Below are 24,534 nucleotides of genomic sequence, written 5' to 3' on the forward strand. Positions count from 1 at the left end.
CATCATTTATATATATATATATATATATATATATATATATATATATATATATATATATATATATATATATCTCATGTGACGGAAAAATGAATAACTTCCTTTAACATGCAACCCAGTTAAAAAGCTATTTTGCTTAATGCTGATGTCAAAGACTTGCATTACTTCACATATGCATGAGGCAAAGAGATGAATCTCCCAACATCATACCCAACAGAAAGCAAAACAGGGACTCTTGCTCAAAACTGGAGACTTGTGACCTGGCTTGGCCACTGCTGGAAACAGGATACTGGGCTAGATGGCCCATTGGTCTGACCCACTATGTAAGTTCATCCAGATTTATAAATAAGAGCAAGCTGCCATGCCAAAATTAAAACAAACTGGAGGAAGTATTTTCTCTCTCAATGAAAAATCAAGCTTTGGAAAATACTGCCAGATGATGTGGCCAAGATAAGTAACATATTTGGGATTAAAAGGGATTGGACAAATTCCTAGAACTCCATAATCATTAGCCAAGTAAACCTTAGAATGCTGCTGCAAACTCCTGAAAGGAACTGTAAGAAATGAACCCATTCTTTGGGATCCGTTGGGTAATTACTGTAATTATTTTAGGAAACTGCTTTGCATTATTTAATTTACTAGTCAAGATAAACTGCTATATTTTTTTTCAAAAACCGTGTCAGTCTTTGCTGTCAGCTGAGGGGAGACATGATAGAGGTATATAAAATAATGAGTGGAGTGGAACAGGTGGATGTGAAGCGTCTGTTCACGCTTTCCAAAAATACTAGGACTAGGGGGCATGCGATGAAACTACAGTGTAGTAAATTTAAAACAAATCGGAGAAAATGTTTCTTCACCCAACGCGTAATTAAACTCTGGAATTCGTTGCCGGAGAACGTGGTGAAGGCGGTTAGCTTGGCAGAGTTTAAAAAGGCGTTAGTTTCCTAAAAGACAAGTCCATAAACCGCTAGTAAATGGATTTGGGAAAAATCCACAATTCCAGGAATAACATGTATAGAATGTTTGTACGTTTGGGAAGCTTGCCAGGTGCCCTTGGCCTGGATTGGCCACTGTCGTAGACAGGATGCTGGGCTCGATGGACCCTTGGTCTTTTCCCAGTGCGGCATTACTTATGTACTTATATCGGGAAGGGTGATTAGGCCTTGGGGCTGGGAGATAAGTGTGAAAGGAACTCAGACATCTCTGAGCCACAGTTTCACCTTTATCTTGCCTCCACTTCCTAATGAGCTAGAGAGGTCTTGAAAGAGCTTTGTTCTGACCCAGAATGACCTCTCTTATGCACTTATGTTAATTAAAAAAAGTGTATTTCTATTAAATTACATGAGAAGTAGAAATACAACTGAACCACTTTTTCCCCCATCTAGTATGGAATACTATATAAATATGGCTTTCGCATCTATTTTCATGCACCAGGCTGCCCATTATTCTATTTGTTCACGTCAGTAAAATCCCATTTTGACAAATGCATTTTGCTTTTATCTGCCCACACATGATCTTCAAGACTGGCAATGTACATGGCAAATAGAATATATAGGCAGAGAATCTGAGCCACTGATCATACCCCTGCAGAAAGACACCTTGCCATGTTCACTGGACAGCACATGGAGTAGCCACATGGGGCTGGTAGAAAGTTGGCATCTTTGTAGATCCTTGTCTTATTAAACTAGAAACTGGAGAATAAGAAGGGAATCTGTGGTTTCCCCAAAATTCATGTACTATCCTTTTGTTGGGACTTATACCCTTCTAAGTACTAAATATTGTAAAAATAAAAATATATAACTAATTGCACAGCTAAATTCTTACTGATGTCTTCCACAACCTGTGTTTACAGCCCAAGATTATAGCACTCTCTAAATAGAAGTTCTTCCAACTTAAATCTTCCCCACTCCCTTGCACAGAAAAAGTTGTTGAATTACCACAAATTTTGAAAACTTCTGAGCAGTAGAGTCAGTCATCAAGCTTCAATCCTGGTTACAATTCATTCATACATACATCAATGCTTATTTAATATTTGTGTGGCTGTGACACCATTCATGCGGCCAGAGAAAGCACCCCCCCCCCCCCAAGCAGGTGGCACAGGCCAATGATGTCCTATGGAGGACCCACCCAGGTCACAACCCCAAAACATGAGTTTTGAGAAACCCATATGATGTCCCAGCCCATAGTTTGGGAATCTCTGGTGTACATATACAATAGTTAAGTTATTGGAATTTGCTGCTAGAACAATGAACTTTCTAGAATTCAACAGATGATTGCAGAATCTGAAGTAGAATGGTTATTACCAAAGATAGGTCTTGTTAGATTCATCTGCTAAATTTCTTTGACTGGATGACCAGACAGTTGGATTGGGGAGTGCACTAGATATAAATGTACCTGGATTTCAAAAAGGGGTTTGACATGTTTCCGCATAGGCAACCTGTAAATAAACTGAGCACCATTGGTAATGGCCCTAAAAATGACTGGATGGGCTAGGAACTGGCAAGTGGGAGGTACAGAGTTGTGGTAAATGGAGTTCATTCTGAGGAAAGGGGCATTATCCCCCTGAAACTATTTATTTTGATGTTGTAAACTACATCAATGTTTTTTTTTACATAGAAATAAATCTGAACTTGAACTATCAGTGGTTAGCCCAGGGATTGGTCCTTAGTCCAATTCTTTTCAAAGTTTTGTAAATGATACTGTGGAACACTTACCAGGAAAAGTTTACCTTTTTGCAGAAGATACCAAAATCTGCAGCAGGACAGATACCATGAACAGTTTGGATAACATAAGGAGGACTCTAGAAAAGCCTGAATGATGGTCCCGAGTGTGGCAGTTAAGATTCAATGTAAAAAAATATAGATGCAGGGTCATATTTGGGCTGCAAAAAATCCAGTGGAGCAGTACAGTATAGGGGCTGAAATATTCTGTGTTCAAAAGAAGAGCAGGAACTGGGGGTTTCATATGTGATGATCTTTAAAGTGGCTGAACAAGTAGATTTGGCAAAGGCCAGAAGGATACTTGGGTGCACAGCAAGAGGAATGACCAACAGGAAAAAGGCATGATAGTATCTCTGTATAAATGAGACCTAATTTGAAGTACTGTGTGCAATTCTGGAGACCACACCTCCAGAAAGATATAAACCAGATGAGTTAGTCTGGAGGGTGGATACTAAATGTTTTTGTCATAAAGCTAGACTTAAAGATCTAAATAAGTACACTTTGGAAGAAAGGCAGGATAAGGGAGATACAACCAAGACATTCAAATGCCCCCAAGGTACAAATTCATAAGAATCAGATCTGTCAATTAAAAGGAGGCTCTAGAATGAGGTGGGTATAAGTTGAAAGTGAAAAGGGGGTAGACTCAGGAGTAATCTAAGGCTCTCCCACTCGAGGTGGTGGAAACAAGCATATAATCCAAATTCAAGAAAGCATGGAATCTGTGAAGGAGAGGAAGGGATTCTAGAGTTCAGTAGCTGGTGTGGACTGGATAAGCTGTATGATCTTTATCTGCCCCCTATTTTACTATCTAATATAATAATTTGTACCGTCAACGTTGCACGGCTGGCTGGCTGGGTTCGTAACATCCTGACACAAGCAAGCCTCCAGCGTTCCTTTCCCTCTCACTGTCCCGCCCTCGCGTAAAGACGAAATGAAGTCAGAGGGCAGAACAGTGAGAGGGAAGGGAACGCTGCAGGTGAGCTGACGTCAGGATGTTACGAACGCAAGCAAGACAAGTGAAGGCAACGGAACGCTGGACATGGAAGGGAGGCCAGAATCGCGGGTCACCAATGGGCAGTGCAGAGGAGAATCGCTGGACATGGAGGGGAGGCCAGAATCGCAGGACACGGAGGGGACGGCAGAGCAAAGGAGGATCGCTGGAAATGGAGGGGAGGTCAGAATTGCGGGGCACAGAGGGGACAGGAAAATCGTGCACATGGAGGGTAGGGAAGAATCATTGGACATGGAAGGGAGGGCAGGGGAGAGAGGAGAAATTGCTTCAACAAGAGCCTTAAAAACATAATCACCATTACAAGATAGCCTTACTAGCGCCCATTTCATTTTTTTTGAGAAACGGGGCTTTTTTACTAGTGTTTATATGTATATATATATATACTAGTATAAAAGGCCCGTTTCGGTAGGCAATGAAACGGGCGCTAGCAAGGTAATCCCCCCCCCCCCTGCAGCGTCCTTCCTGTCTCCCCTGCAGCCACCCATCTGGTCTCAGGACCCCCTCCCCACCAACCCTCCTCTGCCCCTGCAGCCACGCATGTGCAGCGGCCCTCCTTTCTCCCCTGCCCCCCCTGCAGTCACCCATGTCCAGCGACCCTCCTCTCCCCTGCCCCCCTGCAGCCACCCATGTACGACACTCCTCTCCCCTTGCCCCCCCCCCCTGTAGCCACCCATGTCCAGCGACCCACCTTTCTCCCCTGCCCCCCCTGCAGCCACCCATGTCCACAGAGGTTAAAAATCTTTTTTTGGCTTTTTTCTTTTTGTACCGGACGCTGCTGCTCCACAGGAGAAGCAGCAGCGGCCGGACAGCATTAGTATTGGCGGCTGTGGGTGGCGAGGGAGTTGATGTGCCCGAGAGGGGTGGGGGTAGGGGCTTTGGTGATGCACCGGGGGGAGGGTCTTGGGTGATGCGTCGAGGGGGGGGTAGGGGCTTGGGTGATGCGCCAGGGCGGAGGGGCTTGGGTGTTGCACCAAGGGGGGGGGCACTGAGAGCTGACTGGTAGGCAGGGGGAGGAGTAGGCGCGGTTTTGCAGGGCAGGGGCTTGGGTGTTGTGCCGAGGGGGGGCACTGACAGCTGTTTCCCAGGCAGGGGGAGGAGTACTCCCCTAGCCTTGGAATCAGCTGTCAGTGACATCACTGACGTCAGTGCAGTCTAAACTGCCTAGCAGACCACCTCCGAGGGAGCCACGCTACCAGGCACATTGGAGGTGAGAATTATTATATAGGATATATATATATATATATAAAAGATGCATGAAATAATAGCCAGAGTTCAAGGCTTCATGACTACTGCTCACAAGTTTCAAACTTGTACTATTTCATCCTCCTGTCTTTTATTAGATGCTACTCAGTGACAAATCCCAGCAACATGGATTGTGCTGATGATATAACTGAGACATGTGCTTCTCAAAGACTCCAGTGCAGCCACACACCGTGATCATGGTCAGTGTGGTCTCGAACAAAATCAAAACCGAAAAAAGTTTCATACAAGGTCACTTGAACACTATTTCTTATTTCACTACAATTATGCTTATCATCATATGCTCATGTTCAACTTTCTTTCAAATGGATACAAAATGTCAGATTTGCTATTTTGGCCTGCTCGAAGGAATTTAGATGTAACTCTGGAACAGGTGCTTTTCCAGAAAGAGGGTGATAACACTCCTCCTTCATTTCACTTTTGCTGCCTGTAGCATTGTAAAGTGCAGAAACTGATTGACGTGGGATGCCAACTCATGCTGGTTTCCAATCAGTCATTGTGGGACCACTTCTTGTAGTGAGGCCAATGCTGCATGGATGCGCACGTGCAATCTGTTCTCAAAATCGTAACCAGTGAACTCCTCCTGTGGCAAGTATAAGATAGACAGAAAGACACTGAAATATCAGATTGAGAGCTGCCAAAAATTATTCAGCCTATATCTCACTGTGTCTATCTCCATCCACACCTTCCCCTCATCTTGGTGGTCCTTTCCCACTGTTACTTGGTTCTTATTGGCAGGGTGGTTGAGACAGGAACTGTACACCAAAAATAATTCACTAGCTAGCTGGGGCACCTATGCAACATAGATCAGTCAGTTTACAATCCCAGAGCTGAATGCATTATTCTCTGCACCGAATAAGAGATTAAAACTCTGGCTTTCTTGTGTCATTGTAGGACCAGTAATAAAGCAAAATTTGCTTACCTGTAACAGATGCTCTCCCTAGACTAGACTGTAAGCCCACAAGGGACAAAGAAAGCACCTATATATAATAAATGTAAACCACTTTGGTGGTACCACAGAAGGGCGGTATGTCAAATCCATTACCCTTTACCCGTTGTTTCATCCAATGGCATGAGGATGCAGTGTACTTCATCCATCATGTAGAAATTACTAGATAATTTCTGTGTACTCTACTGTGCATTATACCCTTGCAGAATTAGATTATAGAGTAGCATCAACTTTTGTAGAAGTAAGGTGTCTTATTTATCCTATTTCGTAACAGGTAAACAGCTTTCCTTTCGCTGTCAACAAGCAGGGTAAATCAGCCATAGAAGTGAGTTTTCCCAAGCTGCAGTAGGATATGCAAGACTAAAACAAAATCCTTGCAGTGTAGACTTTGAGGATGTGGACATTGATGTTATCTTAGTTTTATGCAACCTAGATTTGATATTTCTGGGGGAGTTGTTGACCTTAGGTAAACTATTTTTCAATATGTTGTTTTTATCAATTTAAACATACTTTAATTTAAACATTGAAAATCAGTTCATTAAGTACATAGGATGTTGTTACAATGTTTCATTCAACATATATTGTACATATTCTGGAAATGTTCTTGTATTAAAAAAAAATAGAACAAAAAAAATGAACATATGTCTTCCTTGATTTTGTCACATGGATATTCTCTGTTCTTCCCAGATTTCAGTACACCACTCAAGAAGTCCATTTTTCTCTGTAGCAGACAGTTCTGTAGCCAGATGGCAGAGTTTGGGGTGTACCTACAGAAAAAGTTACTGGGCACAAAGTGTCCTCTCTGCTCACTTCCCTCCCCTTCCCTCATCTCCTGCAATTCAATTTTAAAAAATATAATTACCTGAGCTGGTGGGGATCCCCAAGCCCAGCCAGCTGAAGACCTCCCTCTGACAATACTCAGACGTCTGCAGATCAGCTTAGCAGTAAGTGGAAGTTCCATGAGCTGCTGATACCAGTACACACTTATGCTGCAGTTTTTGGTGCATGCACAAAAAAAAAAACCTGAGCATGCATACAGTGGGGGAAATAAGTATTTGATCCCTTGCTGATTTTGTAAGTTTGCCCACTGACAAAGACATGAGCAGCCCATAATTGAAGGGTAGGTTATTGGTAACAGTGAGAGATAGCACATCACAAATTAAATCCGGAAAATCACATTGTGGAAAGTATATGAATTTATTTGCATTCTGCAGAGGGAAATAAGTATTTAATCCCTCTGGCAAACAAGACCTAATACTTGGTGGCAAAACCCTTGTTGGCAAGCACAGCGGTCAGACGTCTTCTGTAGTTGATGATGAGGTTTGCACACATGTCAGGAGGAATTTTGGTCCACTCCTCTTTGCAGATCATCTCTAAATCATTAAGAGTTCTGGGCTGTCGCTTGGCAACTCGCAGATTCAGCTCCCTCCATAAGTTTTCAATGGGATTAAGGTCTGGTGACTGGCTAGGCCACTCCATGACCCTAATGTGCTTCTTCCTGAGCCACTCCTTTGTTGCCTTGGCTGTATGTTTTGGGTCATTGTCGTGCTGGAAGACCCAGCCACGACCCATTTTTAAGGCCCTGGCGGAGGGAAGGAGGTTGTCACTCAGAATTGTACGGTACATGGCCCCATCCATTCTCCCATTGATGCGGTGAAGTAGTCCTGTGCCCTTAGCAGAGAAACACCCCCAAAACATAACATTTCCACCTCCATGCTTGACAGTGGGGACGGTGTTCTTTGGGTCATAGGCAGCATTTCTCTTCCTCCAAACACGGCGAGTTGAGTTCATGCCAAAGAGCTCAATTTTTGTCTCATCTGACCACAGCACCTTCTCCCAATCACTCTCGGCATCATCCAGGTGTTCACTGGCAAACTTCAGACGGGCCGTCACATGTGCCTTCCGGAGCAGGGGGACCTTGTGGGCACTGCAGGATTGCAATCCGTTATGTCGTAATGTGTTACCAATGGTTTTCGTGGTGACAGTGGTCCCAGCTGCCTTGAGATCATTGACAAGTTCCCCCCTTGTAGTTGTAGGCTGATTTCTAACCTTCCTCATGATCAAGGATACCCCACGAGGTGAGATTTTGCGTGGAGCCCCAGATCTTTGTCGATTGACAGTCATTTTGTACTTCTTCCATTTTCTTACTATGGCACCAACAGTTGTCTCCTTCTCGCCCAGCGTCTTACTGATGGTTTTGTAGCCCATTCCAGCCTTGTGCAGGTGTATGATCTTGTCCCTGACATCCTTAGACAGCTCCTTGCTCTTGGCCATTTTGTAGAGGTTAGAGTCTGACTGATTCACTGAGTCTGTGGACAGGTGTCTTTCATACAGGTGACCATTGCCGACAGCTGTCTGTCATGCAGGTAACGAGTTGATTTGGAGCATCTACCTGGTCTGTAGGGGCCAGATCTCTTACTGGTTGGTGGGGGATCAAATACTTATTTCCCTCTGCAGAATGCAAATAAATTCATATACTTTCCACAATGTGATTTTCCGGATTTAATTTGTGATGTGCTATCTCTCACTGTTACCAATAACCTACCCTTCAATTATGGGCTGCTCATGTCTTTGTCAGTGGGCAAACTTACAAAATCAGCAAGGGATCAAATACTTATTTCCCCCACTGTAAGTATCAGCACTTGTGGCTCATACAGCTGCTGCCAACTGCTGAGCTGGGCTGCAGATTTCTGGGTACCATCGATAGAGCTAATCACTTGATGGGGCTTGGGGATCCCCACCAGCTACCACAAGGGGGCACCACTGCTGGATAGGCTTGCTGCCCACCAGAGATAATTAATATTTATATATTATATTAAATTCCAACAGAACTATGTTGTTAACATAGTATTGTTTTCCCAACATAAGATTTAATATACTACTTGGGAGTAAAGGGATATCAAGGGTCTTAGCTTGCTGAAGCAGCAGCAAAGATATTTAGAGGAAATAGACAAAAGAAAAAAAAAAGGAGAATTTAAATAAATGTAGAAGACAGGAGAAGTTTTATAAACAAACTATTATTGAGGCTACAAAAGTTTATGGCAAAACATCTGGCTACTGCAGAGAATAAACCCCCATAGTCTGTTTTCAATTATTTATGGGTTCAGTGGAGCAAAGTGAAGAAAGTATTTCCTAACATGTGAAGGGAATAATTCATAACATTTAGCACTTAATATGTATTAAAATAATGCACGATTTTGCCATTTATCATAATGCCTATTAAAATCAACACATTTATGCTCCTCAACGCCTCTTACATAAGTATTTTTCCATTTTTAAGTCCTACACTATACTAGATGCAATTAAATGCAATTTTATATATAAGATGACTCAATTTCAAATTCTATGGATGACTTTGGGAGTGGACAGTTGTTACGATTGACTGCTTTACAATACAGTGAAATAATCAATTTTCTCTCATTTTTACTGATCTAAATACCTAAAAATTATATATGGTCCAAGAAACAATGCACAGTAAAGTGTATATCTGCATCCGAAGAAATGATTCTTAGCACAGCAAATCAAAAGCTATTTCCTTAACACAGTGGAGCCCCAATGTGCTAAGCAGTCTCAGAGAGTATATACTAATGTCCATAGTAAAGGAAATAAGGTTCTGGATCTAGAGGCTGGGTTGGAAGAGGCTGATTTGGATTTAGTGGTAGTCACAGAGACCCATGGTTCAAAGAGAATCATGACTAGGATATAGTTATACTGGGCTATATAACATTTATTTATTTATTATTACATTTGTACCCCGCGTTTTCCCACTCAAAGCAGGTTCAATGCGGCTTACATAATAATATGGATTACAGAGTATTGATAGAGAAAATATTAGCTAATTATAGCAGAGTAATAAAAAGAGATAGGTAGGTAGAGATGGTGAAGGGAGTATGAGAGGTATGAACAAGGGGTAGATGAGCATTGGAGGAGGAGTAGAGGAGGCGGGAGGGGAATGGGATGCGGGAAAAGCACAGGGAAATATGGTGGGAGATGTAGTCTGTCATTGTCTTCTGGATATGTGTTGGGTAGATAGGTTCATAGGATTAGATTGGGTCATTTGGGTAGGCTTGCTTGAACAGATGGGTTTTTAGTGATTTCCAGAAGGGTAGATAGTCGCTGATTGAATATGCTCAGGAATGACAAGCCAGGAAGAAATGGAGGGGGGAGTGGCATTATATGTTAAAGATAATACTAAAGCCACACAAATGCAGAACCTACACAGAAAGGAAGAGGAACTGTGGGTCAATCTGGAAAGAGGGAGTGGAAAATGTATTTACACTGGTGTATTGTACAGGTCTCTTTCACAGAAAAGGTGGACAGAGATTTAATTGAAGACATTCAAAATATAGCTGTGAAAGGGAAACTACTACTAATATGTGATTTTAACATGTCAGATCTTGATTGGTGTACCCCTACTATACGGTCTTCTAGAAGTAGGAAGATCCTGGGTTCTCTACAGCATGAACTGTTCCAGCAGTAGGTAATAGAACCCATGTGGGATGGGACCATATTGGACTTAGTGATTATGAATGGGGAGAGTATTTCTTTTTTAATTTGCAATTCAAAAATATACATCAAAAGAATTTGAATCAAGATACAAAGGTTCAGTAGAAAGTAAGCTGATATACCTTATCAATAAAGTAAAATTAGAAAAAGAATTACTGAACTTTATCTGTTAGACCACATCATTTAAACTATAGACACAGTAAGAGGTGGTCTCCCTTAGAATAAATCATTAACATCTAGAAGAATGGGAACATCTATAATACAAGTATGATAAACCAAGACCGGTTCAGTTTTTCATACTTGTAGATGTTCCCATTCTTCTAGACCACATCATTTCCCATTAACTAAAGAAGATTAACAGTGGACACCTACTTAATACTAAATCAGACCGAACAGAGAAATCCCTCAAAACAATCAAGACACAGACACTCCTCTTCCTTCAAGAAAAAATTGCAACTGTGAGGTTTCATAAAAAACATAAGAATGTTGATCCAAATAAATCAAACATTTACATGGATATCTCAGTTGAAATCTAGCCCTCAAAGGAATTGTTTTTAAAGACAGGAATTTCTTCCTCCTAGTCCGAGTCCATTTGGAAATGTCTGGAAAAATAGATATTTTTCCATCAAAGAAAATAACATAGGGAGACCTAAAAAAAAAAAGAGGCGGAAAAGTGCCTTTTTAGCCTGCTGAAAAACAAGAGTCACCAACAACGTGGTCTTTAATTTCACTTCAAATAAACTTTCCAAGATATAAGTAATATTCAAACTAACAGAAAATACTTCCATCAAGGAACTATCAGCAGGAGAATTTATTCATCTAGGGACTGGCAAATAATATATTTTATGATGAAGAAGTGGAAAGCCAGAATCTGAATATTTACATTTTCCCATTAAGAATGTATAAAATAATTCTTTCGGAGTAGCGGTCAATAACGTTGGAAAATTCAAAAGTCAAACTCAAATGCCTAGTGAAACTGTCCAAGTTCTCCATTTTCCAATGTAATATTAATCTATCTTCAACCAAAGTCACTTGAGTTACCTGAGACATCTGAAATTGAAAATATAATACTTGTAACTTATCTGAGTCTTCAAATCCTATTCACACTTGGCAATCCTTACTGTGTGCTGTTGAGTAATGGGAGAAATTCCTGCACAAATTTTGTACATAGAGTCCACTGCTGTCCAGGTAGCATCGAGGGTTACCTCCGAAGGTCTCAGCAAAGGTGGGACATAAATACAAAAGTATTGTCATACTGGGACAGACCGACGGTCCATCAAGCCCAGCATCCTGTTTCCATCAGTGACTAATCCAGATCACAAGTACCTGGCAAGATCCCAAAACGGTACAATACATTTTATGCTGCTTATCCTAGAAATTCACAACCAACTAGTGGTAGAACATATAGTACTCTGTGCTATGTAATTTCTAATTTGTGAAGGGGAAGTCTCATAAGGTCACTTAGGCACTTTTTATCACTGGAATGGTGAGTCTGTACTTTGTGACTATTTATAATCATCGACTGCCCCCAGCCTCCCGTAGTGCAAAATTATCATTCATCAGTCAATGTAGTGAGACTGTATATGCAGAATATTCCCTTGACAAAACTGTCAATGCGAAACAGGCCCCTGTCGGGATCTTGAGTTTACCTGGGATCGCACACAGATAAGTGACACAGATGCGGTTTCAATTTTGTTGAACTAATACACAGCTGCAGTCTGGTTGTTTTAAGGCAAAGTATGGAACAAGATGTGCCAACACTGTGAAAACTGTGGCTGTATACTGATTGAAGATATTTCATGGTTTCCTGCAATCAATAGTAATCTCAGTACGAGTGCTACAAGACAGTGCATATATGTATGACTAGCAGAACAAAACAAAAAAACAAAAAAAAGAGACTAGTAAAGACATAAAGCATTAAGGGCACAGCTCTGGACACTTTTTTGAATGATAATTTTGCACTACGGGAGGCTGGGTGCAGTCAACGATTATAAATAGTCACAAAGTACAGGCTCACCATTCCGGTGATAAAAAGTGCCTAAGTGACTGTATGAGACTTCCCCTCACAAATTAGAAATTACATAGCACAGAGTATTATATGTTCTACCACTAGTTGGTTGTGTATGATCTACTCTATATAGGTGGAACATTGCCATCCATTTTTTGACATATCCTAGAAATAAGCAGGGAATGTTCCCCAAGTCCATTTTAATAATGGCTTATGGACTTGTCTTTTAGGAAGCTATCCAAATGTTTTTAAACCCCGCCAAGCTGTTTTTACTACATTCTCTGGTAACGAATTCCAGAGTTTAATTACATGTTGAGTGAAGAAATATTTTCTCCGATTCATTTTAAAATTTACTACTTTATAGCTTCATTGTGTGCCCCCTAATCCTAGTATTTTTGGAAAGAGTAAGCAAAGCGATTCACATCTACCCATTCCATTCATTATTTTATAGACATCTATCATAGCTCCACTCAGCCGTCTCTTCTCCAAGCTGAAGAGCTCTAGCCACTATAGCCTTTCCTCATAGGGAAGTCATCCCATCCCCTTTATCATTTTTGTTGTCCTTCTCTGTACCTATTCTAATTCCATTATATCTTTTTTGAGATGTGGTAACCAGAACTACACATAATATTCGAGGTGCGGTCGCCATACACTGAGCAGAGGGTTTCAACGTATCATCAACACTGCCACCTAGATCCCTTTCCTGGTTGGTGACTCCTAATATGGAACCTTGCATTAGTAGCTATAATTCGGGCTCCTCCTTCCCACATGCATCACTTTACTCTTGCTCACATTAAACATCGTCTGCCTTTTGGATGCCCAGTCTCGTAAGGTCCTCTTGTAATTTTTCACAATCCTCTTGCGAATTAACAACTTTGAATAACTTTGTGTTGTCAGCAAATTTAATTACAGCTGGAAATGTCCTTCCCTTCCATCAATCCCCCACTTGGCTGGGGGACTTGAAATGAATCCCTCAGCGCTGTTCCAACTGCTACAGTTTCCTGAAGAGTCTGCAAGCCCTCGGTCACAATGTACAGACTCCATCTTCAAAATAAAAACTTAAATTTAACCATATATTATAAATGTTGTATCATTTTATACTTATACATTTTTGACCTATTAAAGCCTAATATCACTTCACTTTTTCCAGGGCCATTGATCAATATGAATTCACCAACCCAATGTGACATGCTCTCTGCTTGCTTGGTTGCTGGCTGGTAAGACCATCACCTATCTCAGTCAGTCATTAGCTTCTTCAGTTGACAAGGGGCAGCAGGTAGGATACAGACACTTTCCTTCCTGCCTTCCTCTGCAGCATGGAATTTTTTTTTAAATTTAAATTCATAATGACAAAGAAGTTTCCCGTGAAGTCAGCTGTATTTGAGAATTTCCCCATAACTCAAGATGGAAAATACTTGTGTGTCAGTGTATGAGACAGGACCCAGACGCTGTGAGGCCAAGATCAGCACATATTCAGGCAGTGATAATGCTCCTACAACAGCTTCCAATCTCAACAGATATTTACAGCGCTTTCATCCAGAAGTACTCAAAGCAGAGAGTGAGAAAGATGACAGCAAAAGTAAGGAACCAATGCCCAGTACTCCTTAGCCAGGCAAAGAACCAGAAAACTTCACAGGTATCAGTTACAAGATATTTTGTCAGTGACAAAGTTACTGTAACAGTGATGGCAGACACATTAAAAAAAAACAAACAACTTGTTGTAAAGGACAGTGTGCCTCTATCATTATTTTCATGACCAGCTTTTATAGGTCTGAATGGAGAAATGGCCCACAAACTTGGCATTTCTCTGGAAAGAGTCAGTGCTAGAACAATGGTGTGTGAAGAAGCCCTTAACCAAAAGAAGAACTTAAAAAAACTTTCAAGGGGCACTTTGTATTTCTTCAAATGGATGCAAGCACATGCCACAGATTAAACTATTTGTCCATCTATATCCAATTGGTTTGCAACAAGAATTAAATAGTTACCAAGACACTGGCAATAAAAGACAATGAAACTCATTCACACCAAAAAGTTTCTCCCATCCTTGGTGGAAAAGGTTCTGTAAGATTATGAACTTAAAAAAAAAAAAAGAACAAGTTCTATGTATTGTAACTGACAATGCTTCACACATACTAAGTAAAATTAAATAACGAATGCAGACAATGAAAGTGATCAACAGCTAGAAGAACACTTCAAAGATACAGGAATGTAGACAATGAAAGTGATCAACAGCTAGAAGAACACTTCAAAGATACAGGAATGTAGACAATGAAAGTGATCAACAGCTAGAAGAACACTTCAAAGATACAGGAATGTTCGAAATTGAAGAATACGCTCCTGCAACCAAGGAACAAGCTGAAGTTGCTATAGAACAACTACAAAATAATAACCTTTTAGATGATCTTGTTATAGCTGCCTCAAAACTCTCTCAAATTCACCACATGTCCTGTGTTGTGCACACACTGCAGCTGGCAATAACATAGTAAGTGACAACAGATAAAGACCTGAATGGTCCATCCAGTCTGCCCAACAGTCACATTCATTCTCAATTCAAGATTAAATCAACAATGAACGTGATATTATATACTTGATCATGGTCTTTCTTTGTTGTTTCTAGGGCATAGACTGTAGAGGTCTTTCCGACTGTCATTATGTTCCAACTACTGGAGTAGTCATCAAAGCCCACTCCAGCCTATCCGAATCTGTCTTGTCATTTGCGGGACACAGACCGTAAAAGCCTGCCTGGCACTGACCTCACGCTCCAAATTACTGGGAGTTCTTGTCGAAGCTCTCTACAGTCCATCCTAAACTGGATTGCTATAGGTAGGACTCGGACCATACAAGCCAGCCCAGTACCAGCTATAGTTGATATAGTCAGTTGTCATCTAAGCACCATTTGACATGCAAACACATATGAAATCCTTTAAGTTTTTTTTATTCCATTCATTTTCTAATTAAAGATCCTCTATGTTCATCCCATGCCTTTTTGAATTCCGCCACAGGTTTTTTTTCTCCACCACCTCACTCTGGAGGGCACTCCAGGTATCAGCCACTCCCTCCATGAAAAATAATTTTCTGACATTACTCCTAAGTCCACCACCCCGCAACCTCAATTCATGTCCTCCAGTTCCACCATCTTCCCCTCTCTGGAAAATATTTGCTTCTATATCAATACTTTTCAAGCATTTAAATGTCTGCATCTCCCCCTTCCTTCCTCCCCTCCAGGGCACACATATTCAGGTCCTCCAGTCTCCTGTCACATGTCTTTTGGTGCAAGCCCGGTATCACCTTTGTCACCTTCCTCTGGACCGCTTCAAGTCTTCCCACATCCCTAGCAAGATATGGCCTCCAAAACTGAACACAATACTCCAAGTAGGGCACCACCAACGACCTGCAAAGGGGTACCAATACCCCCCTTCTCGACTGGCCACACCTCTCTCCATACAGCCCAGCATCCCTATGGCTACGGCCACCACCCTGTCAAACCACTTCGCTGCCTCCAGATCCTCAGACACCATCATCCCAAGTCCCTCACCCTGTACGTGCACATCAGCCTCTCACTGCCTAACACATACATCTCCCTTGGATTTCTACTCCCTAAGTGCATCACTCTGCACTTCTCTGCATTGAATTTTAATTGACAAGCATTAGACCATTCTAACTTTTGCAGATCCTTTTTTATGTTTTCCTCTCCCGCCGGGGTGTCCACTCTGTTACAAATCTTGGTATCATCCGCAAAAAGGCAAACATGACCTTCTAACCCTTCGGCACCGATCCTTGAGGCAGTCCACTACTCGCTTTTTCTTCCTCCAAGTGAATTCCATTAATAAGAGAGTCTGCAAGAAGGACATGCTGCTGCTCTGATTGGCAAGGTTAGGAAAGTAGTTATTGCTTTCAGAACACCTAAAGTTGATTCCATTTTGAAGAGACGAGTCAGAAAAGGGGTAATTATTGATCAAGCCACACGCTGGGGCAGTACCTAATGATTGAGCTCTTCCTTGATCTGAAATTCTTTCTTGTGGATCTGGCCAACCTTCAAGTGATGGTAAGTGGAAGTCAGTGTACTCAGGTGACAGAATTGGAAAATTGCTTTGTCACTCATTTAGTGACTAAAAAATTTCAAGCTGAGGATTTAATTCCAGGTGTATTTCTGGAGTGGAAGAACCTGATATTTCATCTGTCCCAAAAAGGAGGATTAATTGCAGATGGCATTTCTGCTTCAATGAAACAAAGAGACACAATTAATAGAAAATAAGATTCTTTTGGCAGTCGTTTATGTAGACCCAATGCACCGGACTGAACAGCTGACTAAAGGGAAAGATGCTCTGTGTGAGGTCGCAGTTAGGACGAATGAGTTGCAGGAATATCAGGAGGAAAAAGTTTGAGGAGGCTGAAGACATTGCAGCTCTAACATCAACTGATGATGAATTTGATTTTGATAAATATCTAAAGCAGAAAGAGCATGCAAAGAGTCTCCCCATAGAAAAGAATTCCTCCAAACATATAGACAACAAATTGAATACATTTCAACTTAATTTCTCACTTGCACTAAAAGAAGTTGAAAAATTTTATTGTTCATCAAAACTAATAGTGCAAAAATCTATTGACGCTTCTTTGTATTTTGATTTCAGAAAATACATTCCGAGTTCCTGATGAAGATTTTTCGAAACCCTGCAGTGTTGAACTCGTGATGCTCCAGCTATAGAAGACAGTTCGGAACAGCTGGCTGGGTACTACAGATTAAAACTGAAAAAGTTGAGAGACGTTACGCCTTTCGGGTGCGGTGCACACACCCAGGGCACTGAGATAAGTGCGCCTTTATTATTTTTGTCAATTGTCTGTTAAGAAGTTTAGATTTGAAATATCATAGTTTTGAAATATATACCAGCTCTGTTGCAGAAGTGTATATATATGGAATTGTTTAGGAAATTTGTATGCATGTAGACTAGCGTATGATACATGCTAGAACAGAAATGCATACATATGACATGCACTTTATATATATATATATATATATATATATACACACACACACACACACACACACAAGAAAATAGCTTTAGAGTGATAGAGTGCTGGTTTTTGAAAAAGATTTACAGTCTGTGTGTAGTGTGAGTGATAATTGTTAGACGGCTTAGGACCTTGTAAGAGTTGTGATCTTTTCTATGAGTGAGGTTTCATTGAGAATATGAGTAGATAGACTTTGAAGTTATAATTTATATATTATTTTTTGTGATTTTTGTCACAGTGTGTTTGGGAGCACTGGTTTAGTTTGCTCGCGCTGTATTGGAAATATTTGGGAGACTTTCGATGATCGAGAAACTTGTTCAGCCTTAGGAGCAGACATTTACCTTTGGGTGCTGCTCCGTTTGGGTGAGTTGACACTCTGAGAATCTCTCCTTCACTTTACAAATCTTTTAACAAAAGATTCACATAAGGTTTTTAGGGTATTTGTCTTAGATTCTTCAAAGTCAGTCTTCTCATAGATCTCTAAGTAATTGCTCTGGTTTGTACAGTATGTGGTTGTAGCATTTTTAAATACCAGAGACAGGGTTGGGAATTATATTAAGAGACAAGAGTGAATGGTGCAGTTGGTTCTACCTTTTCCCTTTACACAGCTCACAATCAGGATTCAGAAAATGTTACACTACTGAAACTGTTTTAGCTACTCTTGTGGCAAATTTGAGGAAATTACCTTAGGGAGAAGGGTTCTAGTGTTAACAGTTTGACATGTCGAGTGCTTCCGATGTAGCTGTCATACTACTTCATTTGCAGGTCACTTTGGAATCTGTAGTGATGTCCTTAAGTGGTTCCAGGATTTCCTAATGGCTAGGTCCTATTATTAGGTACAATTGTCTGGTTCTCTCTCATTCCCTTGGACTCCCTACTGTGGTGTACTTCAGGGTTCTCCTCTGTCTCCCATTTTATGTCATGATGGCACCTTTAGGTAGGTTGTTGGAGGCACAAAGATTCCATTCTTTTATTTAAGCAGATGATGTCACAATTTACAACCCTTTTACATGAGACTTTCAAGAAATTCTGTTAGTGGTTAAACCAGGTTTAGACCTGATGGCATCTTGGGCATCTGATTTCAAATTAAAATGGAATACGGACAAAACAAAACTCCTTGTCCTCAATAATCCTTTTGATCATACACCTTTACGACTGACCACACTGCTTATTGATCGTCACCTAACTTTTGAGCCACAGCATCCAATATTGTGTCCAAATCCTTTAAAACCTTATGGAAACTGAGAATTAAATCCTTCTTCCCTGCTGTGACCTTCAGACTTTTAGTGCAGACACTCATTTTCTCACAATTAGACCACTGCAATTCTATCTATGCTGATTGCAGGGAACTGCTGTTAAGAAAACACCAAACTGTCCAAAACATCACAGCTCGGCTTGTCTGTATAGTTTCACGTTTTGAGAGGGTATCTCTGCTGCTATCTAAGCTACACTGGCTCCCAAAAAAGGCAAGGGTACTTTTTAAACTTTGTGCACTTATCTACCAAATATTGTATGGCATTGCCCCTGACTATATATTATCTCTTGTGGATTTTCCACCACGTAATGCTCTTCTTGTGTCTAGAGATTATGTAGTGCTTCACTATCCAAGTTGTAAGAAAATTGTTTACAAATCACGTCTTGCAGTGGGATTTGTTTATCAGGGCACAAAATGCTGGAACTCCTTGCCAAAGTCAATTAGGGGTCAGTGTGATTCATGATATTCCATAAAATGTTTAAAAATTTGCTCTTTGGTCCCGAGGTTATAAGTGCTGTCTATGCTGGTTGGATCCCATTTAAATGAACACTGGACTTGGACTATCAATGACCATGTGCTTCTTACTCTGAGTAATCAGGGAGAGGGTGGGTATGGGGGGGGGGGGGGGGGGGGGGAAGGGTTGAGGGCTATGATGTTGTATGTACAGCTAAGCAAAATGCCTTATTGATGTTTATGTTAAAAATTTCTCAATAAAACTACTGGATTAAAAAAAAAACTTTGCTCTTTGGAAAAATTTTAGATGTGGATACTGATCTGCCTGCCTAGTTAATTTTTGGTTACTGAATCTTGTTTTGTATATTTTTTTTACTTTCTCTTTCTATTGCAATGTATTATGTATTATAGTCTTGTGATACGTTCACTGTGTTCTGTATGATGTGATTTCACTGTATTGTTAGCCACACTGAACTCAGGTTGCTGGGATAATGAGGGTATAAATGTCAGAAATAAATAAGGAATGTGATATAAAAATCCTCATGCTTCTGCAAATGATTTGCAGGCATCTACTAGTTTATATTTAAAAGCTTCATTCAGCTATTAGAGTGTCAAAACATCACAGTTCTGTACAACTAAATATCTTTCTTTGCTTCTTTGATCTTTTCTCCTCCTGGTTTGCCACTTTACAACACCCTTCCCCAGACAATATGCCAGGCTGATACAGGATTGCTAGTTAGCTGTGGAACACTATCTTCATGCCCACACTTCAACATGACTCTTATACCAGCAGGGGCACATCTCTCTTTGCTTTTGTTACTATTTCTGCACCATAAGTCATCTGAAATTTCTTCTAGTTGTTGGGAAGGGTAACAGATTTCATTAAAAAAAAGAGTGGCATGAGGGACTTCGTATTCTGAATATAGTATGCTATACTTGAGATGATCATGATGATTCTGAATTCAAAAATAAAAGTAAAAAAAAAAGGGCTGATATTCGATTCATTTTATAAGATCTACATTTGGGATATGAATACACAAAACTGTTGAATCTGCTGATACTTACAATATTCAAAACAATATTCAGCTACACACCAACAATGGCAAAATCAAACCTAATAAGCTTTTAGTTTACATGTAGTATCAGCAGGATGCACAACTGTTCTGAATGAAAAACATTATTATTTCCCTCTCTGCTGACTTCAGATTCAAAAGTTACAGGCAGAATTACTGAAGCCTTCTTTCCAGGACCAGATCCCCACAGACCTCATGAGGTGTATTGGAAATTTGGTATGACTAGAACACAACACACGGTTACCACTGAGTGAAAGAGAAGTGGAGGAGAGAAATCGTGGACATACACAAACATACAGACATAGGGGCCCTTTTACAACAGTGCGTTAGATTTAGCAGTTAACCGTGGCTTAACAAGGCAATTTTATGTGCAGTAGCTGCAAATTTAACATGGCAACTATTGGGGGTGTGCCCAGCAAGTCCCTGTACTGTCCCCGCATTGTCATCTCCATTAATACAGTACCTGGATGAAGTTAGCGCAGATGCATTTAATGCCTATTTAAGAGGCGCTAAGTGGACATGCATTAAAAGCAGAAGTGACAGCATGTGGTATGTGCCTATGCTACCTGCAATAAGCCTTCCATGCCCATTCACCATCCACGCCTCATCTAGTGAATGCTTCAGACACAAAATGCACTCACAGTTTATTTAAAATTTGATATACCGCCAATACAACAAAGTTGGTCAAAGTGGTTAACAAAATTAAAAACATATAATAATAAAAACGAAAAGGAATGCCATTATTGACAGGACAGTATACATTCACACAAGGGTTTGGCATAAGCTATGGGAGGGGTTTGTGATGCCGAATATGAGGGCAGCAGGGTCAAAAGCACAGATGCATGCAAAAAGATACATAGTATGCCAAGCTCTTCAGGGCAGTGAAACTTCAAAACTAAAAGCTAGTTGAAAAAGTTTTGAGAAGGCTTTTGAATTTAGGAAAGACTCAGCTCTTATTGGTGATGAAAGGTCGTTCCAAGTTTTAAGTGCAAGAAAGAAAAAAGCAGAGGAGCATGGGGATTTGTAATGAGCAGCAAGAGATGAAGGAAGAATCAGACGGTTAGCGTCCAAAGAATTAAGTGAGCAACTTAGGAGGAATGACTAAGGAGGAAAGATAGGAAGGTGAACCGAGATGAAGAGCCTTATGAGGAGTGATTTAGTATGCGGTAACAGTAGAAATATTGCAAAACCCATTACCGCGCTTGTGCACTAGCCCACGTATTAAACACTCAATTCTATTAATTTGGGAGCCAATAAAAATTAGCACTATGCGCTATTCCATAAATGGTACTCAGAGTTGGGTGCCGTTTCTAGAATAGCGTTTGGCGTCAGGATTCGCACCCAATTTTGGGCACCTGAATTTACACCAAGTAAAACCTGGTATGAAGTCTAATGCCTAAATTAGGCAGAGATCTCCCTTATTCTATAAAACTGGGTGTAAATTCCAGGAACTTCCTGATCCACCCATACCCCTCTCCCATGGATGCACCCTCTTTTCAAATCAGTGCATAACATTTATGTGTAGATCCCAGGGCCTAAAGATGTGCATGCAAATGTTAATTAATGCCAATTAGTGCTGATAATTTATTAGCACCCAATTATTGGTGATAATTGGTTCATTAATTAAATTGCACAAATGGGTACAAACCCATACTTACGCATGCAATTTTGAGTGCCATATATAGAATTAGTGTGTTCATGTTTAGCATACTTTGGCAAAAGGGCCCCGAAGTGATCTTATAAGCTTTCATCTGTACAGAAAGTAAGCTAAAAATAATGAAAAACAAAAAACACCAAAAAATAAAGGTGTCTAATTTTATATGCTGTATCTTTTACATCTCCGTGTATTATAAAAATACTAGCAGTTTCGTCAAGCCCTTTATTCAAGATTGATTAATCACACATGCACCAGTATATACAACTTCTGTTCTGAAACAAAACTTATATTTACCTTTGCCTGGAATAATAAAGCCTTGCCTCTCCCGACAGTCTGAAAAATTAAAAATTGAGGCAAATTAAATCCATTTAGATGCAGGAATACAGACAACAGCAGAAAAGGAACATGGGTCCACCACTTGGCCCAATCTATTGTGCTGTCACAGGTGTTCTTTGATCTATGGTCTTATGCGGCTCCATGCCACGGAGGTCCATCTGTCTCTATTCCACGCATGTTTGAATTCTGCATTGTTCTACACTTCATTCTATGGATAATGCTACTTTCTGGAACTATACTGAAGCATGCTTGATATTTGAACGTGTGCATCATATCTTCTCTTTTCCCTTTTTTTTTTTTTTAATTCTAGAGAAGTGGTTCTCCACTGTGTGTCACAGGGCCACCACAGACAGCTGCAGCAGGGAGAGCGGCAACAGGAAACCAAGCCCAGCTGCAGGAGGTGCAGCTACACAAAACCCAATGCCACTCTCCTTCCTGGGGTTCTCTGCAGCAAACCACGTTTAGTAGGCTTTCACTTCCAGTGTGCAGAGCCACCAGAACTGAAAGCCTGATAAACACAGTTTGCTGCTGACACAACCCAGGAAAACAGCACAGCATTGGGGTTAGTGAAGCTGCATTTCCTGCGGCCAAAGTTGTATTTCTGCTGCCATTCTCCCCTCTGTACCACTGCCCTACTGGGGAGGGGAGAGAGAAGTTAATGGAGTTGCTGGACCAAAAGAGAGGAAAGGGAGAGGGGACAGGGAAATGCTGGACAATAGGGAAGGAGGGGAAAGAAGGGGGTAGGACAGGGAAATGTTGGACCATAAGGGTTGAGGGGAAGGAGGGGGACAGAGAGATGCTGTCTACAAACGTGGGAGGAGAGAAAAGTGGGACAAGAGATGCTGGGCATGGTGGAACTCTGTGGAAGAGGCCATGGGGGTTTGTCAAGGAGAGGAATGAGAGGAGGATGGTGAGTGAACAGGGTAGAAATGTAGTAATGGGGAGTGGGTAAAAGAGAAGGGAATAGGCCAGAGGAGGAGTGAGATAGGATGGAAGAACTAGGAGGTGAGAGGAGATCAAAAATTGACAGGTAAATGAAATATAAATGGAAGTCTGAAGAGTGAGAGAGTGGAAGTGTGTGTGTTTTTATTTGCCCCATTTTGTAGTACATGCATAGTTTAACGTCTTGGGGTTCACAGTTCAACTTCCATTTCTAATTAGTGATCCCTTGTTCTGTATTTGGTGAAGGTTTGTCTGTGGCTTGTGTATGACCGAGGTGTGATATTCTGCTTGCGTGTAGTTTCTGTGTAGAACTCTGTAGCAGTCCCACTTGTTCTGTTTTAGGTATGTTTTAGGGCCCAGTGTAATTTTTGCAGTGCTGCCTACTCAATAGTGTTCTTGCTGTTTGAATCATAGGATTAATGCTACTATTGTATGGTAGGATTGCTACATGTATTATTTCACAACGTGCTTGGTATTGGAGAGATTTATGTTGCTATAACTCAGATGACAAACTGTTAAAAAAAAACTATACAAAGCTTGTTTTCTGCGTAACTGTCAAAATTTGACCAATTTCAATAAAATTTTGGGATATTTCATCCTGAATAAATGTGCAATAAGCCTACACTCATGCTGGCCACCTCATCTAAATGTCACTTCACTACCTGGTCATGAAGCCCATTTCTCTCAATTTCTTCAAAACATTCTACACTTACCTTCTTCCACCTCTTTCTGGAAACTCTTGCTCCAGTCTATGAGAACCATAACCTTTTTCCTTTCTCCAGATATAAATTTTTAATACGGATCAGATCCTCTTCAATGAAAACTACAGCAACTGTTTATATTTAAAGCAAAATGGCATCTGTGTGTATCATGAGGATAATCAACAGGTGGTAGAGACATAGTTTAGATGAAGTGGCTGGCGTGAGTGTAGGTTTATTGCAAATTTATTCAGGATTATAGTGAGACTGTGTGTGTGTGTGTGTACACACACACACACAGTATACGTTTTGTATGGTAACTTCCATGGATAAAATGTGCTAGTTCTGATCTGCACTTGCTGTTGGGGTTTTGTGGATGCAGAGCATGCTTACATTTCATTCATAAGAACTGACATACTGTGGCAGATCAAAGGTCTATGGCAGTCCATGTATACAGCGTGCCACATATGTGAGCACTGTCAGTCAGTTGTATCAAACATATAAAAGGCAAGTGACCGTACTCACTTGCAAATGCGCAGTAGAGACTTCCCTCTCTGTCCCGCCCCCGCGTCAAGACGTGATGACGAGGGGAGGGGGGCGGGACAGAGAGGGAAACTGCGCGGAAGTGGAGGGAGGGAACCGCTGACGTCGCTACCGC

The 24,534-nt window shown here is 40.9% G+C and overlaps 1 protein-coding gene across 2 annotated transcripts in view; it reads right to left on the reverse strand.

Annotated features, from left to right (window-relative positions):
- Positions 1–4,968: 4,968 nt before the first annotated feature.
- The window catches only part of TTC39C (tetratricopeptide repeat domain 39C), a 179,756-nt gene continuing 160,190 nt past the window's right edge, over positions 4,969–24,534 (reverse strand). For both annotated transcript variants that reach the window (XM_030213619.1, XM_030213611.1), the window contains exons 13-14: positions 22,195–22,233; positions 4,969–5,572 (exon numbers count right to left, since the gene is read on the reverse strand). In XM_030213619.1, coding sequence (XP_030069479.1) covers positions 5,483–5,572; positions 22,195–22,233 — 129 coding nt within the window. In that variant the 3' untranslated portion in view covers positions 4,969–5,482. The remainder of the gene's footprint in view (positions 5,573–22,194; positions 22,234–24,534) is intronic.

Source organism: Microcaecilia unicolor, chromosome 1, assembly GCF_901765095.1.
Source record: "Microcaecilia unicolor chromosome 1, aMicUni1.1, whole genome shotgun sequence".
Classification (NCBI taxonomy): domain Eukaryota; kingdom Metazoa; phylum Chordata; class Amphibia; order Gymnophiona; family Siphonopidae; genus Microcaecilia; species Microcaecilia unicolor.